The sequence below is a fragment of the Mus pahari genome, chromosome 17, assembly GCF_900095145.1.
Source record: "Mus pahari chromosome 17, PAHARI_EIJ_v1.1, whole genome shotgun sequence".
NCBI classification, from domain to species: domain Eukaryota; kingdom Metazoa; phylum Chordata; class Mammalia; order Rodentia; family Muridae; genus Mus; species Mus pahari.
In genome coordinates this window covers 6,671,551-6,679,762 of record NC_034606.1, presented here as the reverse complement: position 1 = coordinate 6,679,762, position 8,212 = coordinate 6,671,551, and the positions used below count along the sequence as shown (strand labels likewise).

General features: G+C 43.9%; 1 protein-coding gene across 3 annotated transcripts in view; it reads left to right on the top strand.

Annotated features, from left to right (window-relative positions):
• The window catches only part of Dpys (dihydropyrimidinase), a 78,534-nt gene that overhangs the window by 37,258 nt on the left and 33,064 nt on the right, over nucleotides 1–8,212 (top strand). The window contains exon 8 of one of the 3 annotated variants that reach the window (XM_029548076.1): nucleotides 921–1,377. The exons of the other annotated variants lie outside the window; for them this stretch is intronic. Coding sequence (XP_029403936.1) covers nucleotides 921–954 — 34 coding nt within the window. The 3' untranslated portion in view covers nucleotides 955–1,377. Of the gene's footprint in view, nucleotides 1–920; nucleotides 1,378–8,212 lie in introns of those variants that run through there. 3 annotated transcript variants of the gene reach the window in all.

Here is an 8,212-nt window from a genome sequence, read left to right as displayed (position 1 = left end):
GGAAACTCTGCACACGAACATGGTATGTGCACAGTGTGTGTATACGGAAACTCTGCACACGGACATGGTATGTGCACAGTGTGTGTACATGGACACTCTGCACACGGACGTGGTGTGTGCACAGTGTGTGTACATGGACACTCTGCACAAGGACGTGGTGTGTGCACAGTGTGTGTACATGGACACTCTGCACATGGACGTGGTGTGTGCACAGTGTGTGTACATGGAAATTCTGCACATGGACGTAGTGTGTGCACAGTGTGTGTACACAGATATTCTGCACACGGACATGGTGTGTACACAGTGTGTGTACACAGAAATTCTGCACAAGGACACGGTGTGTGCACAGTGTATGTACATGGAAATTTGATGGTCCTTCTGCCTTCACTCTATGGGACTTATTCAAGGTCTAGTATGTTTGTTCTATTGTAGTTAGCAAAGTGCATAGTTTCTAGGAAGTGGTATTGTTACACAGATACAGAAGTGCCCTTGGGCCACACTCTGGGAAAAAGATGGCCATTTGGAATTTGGAACATGAAGGACATGCCTATGGCTGAGAGCCTAGAAACAGGCCCCAGATGGTCTTTTTGTGGTTGGCATTTTCCTCAGGACACTCACTGTCCCTACCTAGGGATCAGTCGTAGGATTGGCAGGCCACGGTCATGGCAGGTGGCCTTTGGCCAGCACTCCAGTACATCACCTCATTGCTGCTGTAAAATTCACACCAAGCAGTAAAGAGCTGTGTGAGAGCCTCAAGTCAGGAGACATCCTGGGATCACAGCCAGTCACAACCCGAGGCCTTTGTCCTTATGTCGAGAAAGAGAGTTATGTTTAAAGAATTGATGCCTGATAAAGCTAATGTAGACAGGCTTTCTACTAGCCTAGGAAGGATAATGGAGGACAATTGCTTGGCTTTACAGACTCCAGAAGATCCATCTGTGCTCCACTCTGTAAGCTCCACTCTGCAGGGTCCAGCACTGTACAATGGTCCTCTTGGTGCAATGCAAGTACTTTAGGCCATTGCACCAAGGCTGGAACCAGGTATGTCTTTTGAAATATCTCGTGGCTTATGAAGATCACAAAGTTTAATTAGAAAACCCAGAAATTCTCAAAGTTCCTCTCTCCTGGAAGGAATTGTGAAATGCTGTAACTTGTGAAGCATTCTGTTTGAGTCATGGGAATGATAATTAGTAACACTGTGTGCAAGTCAGTGGGGCAGAAAGTACTTTGTATCTAAGATGGTGTTCATCAGGTAAGACCAAGAAAGCTAAATCTAAAGTAATGAGAAAACTGTAACTATGAACAAAATGTGCAAGAATTATACTTCATTTTTCATGTTCTATTTTTGTCTCATTGGGGTGGGATGTTTAATTCTATTCTGTATTTTCCTGTATCAAAGTGGAAAGAAAATAAAATACTCTATTGAACTATGGAACTCTCTCCAGTCCAGTTCTAGCACTGGGAGGCTGGTTCCATGGCCCCTCCTCCTCCTCTTCCTCCTTTCCTTCAATTATTTATTTACTAGTCTTTGCAATTCATTTCACTTTTTAATTGAAAGTAGATTTTGCCGTATATATTCTAACTATGGTTTCATCTTCCCCAGCTCCTTCCAGATCCCTCCCCCGCTCCCGATTCTCCACCCACTCAGATCTACACCCTTTCTTTCACTTTTTTTTTTTTTTTTTTTTTTTTTTTTTTTTTAAAAAAGGGTTTTTTTTTTAAACCCTTGGCTGTCCTGGAACTCACTTTGTAGACCAGGCTAGCCTCGAACTCAGAAATCCGCCTGCCTCTGCCTCCCAAGTGCTGGGATTAAAGGCGTGCGCCACCAACGCCCGGCTCTTTCTTTCACTCTTTCATTAGGCTACAAACAGACATCTAAATAATGGCAATAAACTAACATAAGATAAAATAAAAGCAAAGAAGCTGGAATAGGAAGAAGAAGAAGAAAAAGAGCTTTAAAAAAGCACAAGAAACACATACAGATGCAGAGACATACACATTTGCACACACAAAAAGCCCATAAAAATACAACATACAATCTATGCAAATTTGATATATTTAAAAGACCTGTAAGGGGGAGGGAGCAAGGAAGGAAGGAAGGAAGGACAGAAGAAATGAAAGACAAAAGGAAAGATGGATGGAAGAAGAAAGGAAGAGTTTGTCCAGCAAAGCATTATGAGATGAGGCACCTCTGGAAAAAAAACGCTATTGAGTGTATTTTGAGTTGCTGGGCTCTTCTTTTTAACCTTCCACCTGGGTGTCTTGAGCAGGACCCACGGTGAGAGTCCTTGGCTGGTTTGAGTTCTGGGAATAACACCAGCTCAGGTACAAAGCGATGTCTTTCTCAGACAACTGGACAAAGAGAAATGACCGGAATGCAAGGTTGTGAATAATTCACTCACTTTCTTTCCCACTCTCTGCTGCTTGGAGGGTATTTATAGGTTGTGATTATGTCTCCCTGAGTCATGCCCGAGGCTATACAAATTTAGATTACTTTCTCACAAGCTCCAGTTACTAATCTCTGCAACATTGTTTTGTCCCTCCTGTCCTAGTCACTTGCTTCAGGATGGTGCATAATGATCCAGATGTGTAGTTATTTTTTTTAAATGGTCTATATATTACTTAGGTTTCCTCCATTTAGTCCAAGAATAACTGACTTAAGGTCAAACTCATGCTTCTGTTCTCCATAGGCATCTTATTCATAATCTGTTGGGCATTTATTCAGTTGCTCATCTCTTTTATTTGTTCTTTACCTATCTTTTACATAACAACTGTTCTTTATATAATAATGACTAAAAAAGTTAAATATTTAAAGTTGTTTTTGGTGAATACACGTATTCAGCCTTGTGAGAACTAAGTCTTCATTACTATGACACATATGTGTTCGCACTACCAAGCCCTCCTGATCACTCCCCTGCTTCCAATCCAGGTCTGCTTATCATGAATACCCCAGTACCCGAAGCAATGGAAAGCAACACAGGCCTGAGTGACTGGTGCTAGGTTCTGGCCTGGGCTCTACCAAGGGCCACTTAGTCTCTGCAGAGTTTAGTGGCAGAGAGTTTGTTGGAGTTGTTGAAGTTCTGGGCTCAGTCCCTGGTACCATGCACACAACATAAAGAATAAAGGGAATTAGGTCATTGTGGACCTACTCCTCTTTTATAACAAAGTGATCATTCTTATGTCTACCACAAGGTTACCATGAAGCAACATATGTGGACATATTTTACAAGCTAAACTAGCCCTGTTGATAGTCTTTGCTTTATGTAGGAAGCCCCATGTTCAAACCCCAGCAATGCATACACTAGATGAGATGTTGCTGCATACACTAGATACAATGTTGCTGCATACACTAGATGCAATGTTGCTGCATACACTAGATACAGTGTTGCTGCATATACTAGATGCAATGTCCCATACCTATAATTTCAGAATTTGAGAGGTAGAGGCAGGAGAATCAGAAATTCAAGACTGTCTTTGGGCCCGGTGTGGTGGCACACGCCTTTAATCCCAGCACTCAGAAGGCAGAGGCAGGTGGATTTTTGAGTTCGAGGCCAGCCTGGTCTACAGAGTAAGTTCCAGGACAGCCAGGGCTATATAGAGAAATCCTGTCTCGAAAAAAAAAAAAAAAAAAGAAAAAAAGAAAAAAAGAAAGAAAAAAGAAAAAAAAAAGACTGTCTTTGGATATATAGTGAGTTTAAAAAGAGCTTGCTAGGAAACATGGTTTAGAGGGGGGCGGTTAAGATGCATTGCTATGATGACCTTATCCTTCAGTTCGGCTGCTGTTGGGCTTTGCTGAGTATTTGCACTTCGGGTTATGCTCAGTTCATTCCCCTGTGTTGAGCAGGCAGGCAAGTAAACAGGAATTCTGCTGTGCCGACTCCCACAGCCTCTTAGAAACCCACAGATCTTTCCATTTCCTCTGCTTTTGTTATCCCATTGAAGGCAGAAAAATATTATCAAGCTAATGAACAGGCCCAGTCTTCTTTGGAACTTTTATTTGGCATTTTAAATTCTGGTTGAATTTTTTTCTCTCATATGCCATATGAATTTTGCACTAACATGCAAAATTTGTAGAATATGGAGAAAGGAGAGAGGGGGTTGCTGGAGAGGAGGCTTCATGGAATAAGGGATTGAATGAACATTTAAACAATGAGAAAGAATGTTTTGCATAGTTCACATACAAAAGGAGAAAGAGGAGTATCTAGGTCGATCCCAACACCCGAGTTCTCTATCCTTGGCCTGCTTATTATGAGAAAGGCACTCAGTTGGACCCTCTGTTCCCAGTCAAAATGTATGCAGATGTCCTAGCTGGGACATTTCTGATGCACCACAATATTTTTAGCCTGGCTGCACACACCATCCTCAGCTCTCGACTGTCCTTAGAGATGGAGAATGCTCTTCATCATCACCTCCTACCCCTTCCTACCCTGCACACTGAATCCTAGTGAGTCGTGCACACCGGCTCATAGTGCAGTGGCATGGTCTTCCTTTACTTTCTGGCTCTTTGTTACAATGTTGAGGTGCATTTTTAAAAAAGGAATAAGGGTTCCGATGATGGCAGAGAAAAATCCCCTTGGTCCCCACGCCTTTTCCCACTATTGTCAACTGATAGAGTGGCACTACGGCCACAGTTGATGAACTAGTATTGCTATACTATGAGTAGCTAGAGCCCACCCTTCATTCAGGTTTGCTTAGATCTTACCCAACATTCTTTTCTGTTCCAGGATCCCATAGTAGATTTCATCAACATGTGTCCTGAGGCTGACTGAGGTGGGACAGTTTCTCTGCCCTTGCTTTTAAACTCTGCCAGTGTTAAGGAATCATAGTCCAGTCTTTTGGAGAATGTCGCTATTGATGGTTTTTCCCCTTCCTAACCACAGTTTGGGGAACAAATAAAACAAAAGCCTCACTTTGCATTAGTCACAAAGAGTGGATGTGGCAGAGGTGGTGCCACACAGTTGATGCTATGCTGGGTACCTGGCTGGTGCAGTCTTTGCCAGGCAGAGCTATACCCCAGCATCTGCTCCTTCTGTATGGCACTTTTGGAGAGGAAGTTGCTGCACACAAGCCAAACTTAAGACATGAGGCGCTCTGCCCTAGGCCTATGCTTGAATTGGTACTTTGGAACTTGAGCTTGGTCAAGCTCAGCACAGTAGAATTTCAGCAAAGTGGAAGAGAGCGGCCTTCCACATTGCACAGGAGGCAGGAGGGACAGCAACAGCTGTGCTTCGGAGGAAGCCAAGGAGAGCAGCCCCTCACTCTGCTCTCAATTATTGTACAAGATCCTTCGACAGTAACAGAACAAAAGGATGCAGAGACGCATCAGTAAAAATGAGATGCTCCAAGTGCGAGAGGATGCCCTTTTGTTCTCTGGAAGCAGACTTTGGCTTTTGAGGTTGAGTGCTCTTTCTCAAGCAGAAGTAGCTGGGGCATGAGGAGAACTGCTCTCGTGTGCTCGCAAACTCACTCTGAGCTATTTCACCTTGGAGACAGGCTCCGAGGGTCGAGGTTGGACAGGCCCTTCCTTTGGGAAGCTATCAGGCCAGGGAGAGGAGAGGAAATACAAAGTGAGATGGTCTACTCTCAGAAGGGATGTGTTAAGAATACTGTTTGACAGCCACCAAACCCAGACACTATTGCACATGCCAGCAAGATTTTGCTGACAGGACCCTGATATAGCTGTCTCTTGTGAGGCTATGCCAGTGCCTGGCAAATACAGAAGTGGATGCTCACAGTCAGCTATTGGATGGAAGGCAGGGCCCCCAATGGAGGAGCTAGAGAAAGTACCCAAGGAGCTGAAGGGGTCTGCAACCCTATAGGAGGAACAACAATATGAACTAACCAGCACCCCCAGAGCTCGTGTCTCTAGCTGCATATGTAGCAGAAGATGGCCTAGTCATCTATCATTGGGAAGAGAGGCCCCTTGGTCTGGCAAACTTTATATGCCCCAGTACAGGGGAATGCCAGGGCCAGGAAGCAGGAGTGGGTGGGTAGGAGGACAGGGCAGGGGGAGGGTATAGGGGACTTTTGGGATAGCATTTGAAATGTAAACGAAGAAAATATCTAATAAAAAAATTGAAAAGAAAAAAGACTACTGTCTGAGAGGTTCAGAGCAGAGCGGTCCTGCATGAGGCCAGAGAGAGGTGTACTGTCACGAGGTATGAGCATGGGCAAATGGGCAAAGCATCCGTACCTGAGAGTCAAACGGAAGGAGAGGCAGAGGCTGAGGGTTGTGTGAGAGAGCAGGCATCCAGGCTGCCTGGAGAAGGAAGCAAAGGCAGCCAGACGGCTCCAATGTGAATTGTGTTGGCATAGACTGAGCTGAATGTTCACAGAGTTAACCTTGTGGAAAAGAATTATTTAATCGAGGGAAGAAATGGATTTATCTGAAGGGGGATATTCTGTCTTGCAAAAAAGTACTCCCCTTTATCCTACGATGGTGATTTTCACATTAATTACAGTCCAGTGTTATGTATGATTTCTGTTTTATCATATAATTAGACACTAGATGTTTTAATGCAAAATTCCTCAAATGCTTTTAGCAAAAATGATAGCCTGCTTTGATTAGGTATTACAGAAGACAGCAATGTGCACTGAACCCCATATCCTGAAGGGGGCGCCCACAACCCGCACTGGGCTGCCTGATCTGCTGGTTATGTAAGGAGGCAGCCTCCTGAGAGAGGAAGCGATTGCTAATGCTTCGGGGGGCTACATGGTACCTAGATGTTTCTGTTATTCTTGTTGGTTATTAACGGCATGTAGAAAACAGTGTGCTTGCCACATAACCTGCTGCCCTAAAACCGGGTTTCATTAATGCCACCAAAGGAGGTCAGGAGAAAGAGAAGCAGGGCATCCGCACTTCTCTCCTTTCGTCGCTTGTTTTGTAAATCTATAGAAGCTGCATGGTTCCAGAGTGAGGCACTGACATCAGTGTGCTGATGGATCCTGGGAGTGGGTGTGTGAGGGGAAGGGTTGGAAATCCTGATGAAAGATGACCTTAGACATAACCAGCCTGTAAAGAAAAAGTCCCTGAAAAATCAACTGCAAGACCTCTTCTGTGTCATTGCACAGTTTTTAAAAAAGGCTGCATTTAGTGCAAAGAGAACATTATCAACTTTTTTTTCTGCTTTGGAAATGAAGAGTCCCCTGTATTCAGCCTGACAGCTCGTTGAGTCAGTGTCTATCTCTTGTGACAGAAGTGTGTGCCCTGGGCTTCACCGCTCCGGTCAAAGCTTTAGAGCTAAGGACATAGCCCTTATCTAGCTGTTCGGCCTTTCTTTTGGGTAGAATGTTCTGGTATTTAGCCTATAGAGAAGAAATCAAGAGTGTGGGTTTCATATGATATTGGAACAGAATTTTAAGGTGTCATATGGTTGAGACAGAGACCAGTCAAAATGGCCAACCTGTTAAAACTCCGGTCAGAGAAAGGGGAATGTGAGCTGCTTGCAGGCCTGCAGGAGCAGCAGCAACTCCTGGTCTGGCAATTTAAGGCTATCCTTTGAGCTCTGGTTCTTTGGTATTCATTAAATAGCACTTAGTTACTATGGAAACTGTCCCTTTTCAGTATTTATGAGCTACAGGGTATCTCACAGCATCTCAAGCACACTAACACAGCTGACTACTGTGTGCACTGAAACATTTGATGAAGACTTCTAGCCGGCCTGTATTCTGCAGAGGAGGTATATTTTTGTTTCCAGTTATTTGGGGTTTATTATTATTATTTTTTAACTCAATTACAGCAAGCTTTGACCTTGCATACACCCATACACCATTCTGGAAGGCATTGTGCTGCCTCTCCTGCTTAATTTCCGTCCTTTTCTCAGTGTAGATAGAGATAAACGAATTTAACTTTGTATTCAGTGAAGAGGAATGGCTTGAAGATTATGAATGCGCCCCTGGGTTCTGCCAAGGAACCTTTGTATGAAATTGAGCAGGAGAAGGATGGTTCTCTAAGGGACAAGGAGCAATAGGGAGTTAAAAGCACCATGAACCAAACAGTGAAGCTTGGGGTGTGTAACTAGAGTCATATCATCAGGGATAGCTTCGAAGAGACTGCTTGGCATTTTCCTTGCAGATAACTCATTGTGTGTTATCTAATTTCTGAACTGTAATTCTTCTCTTCTTCCTCCAAAGAAGTATACGCACGCATGTGAGAGTACACCCCCCACACACACATGCACACACATACACCACACACACACATGCACACACA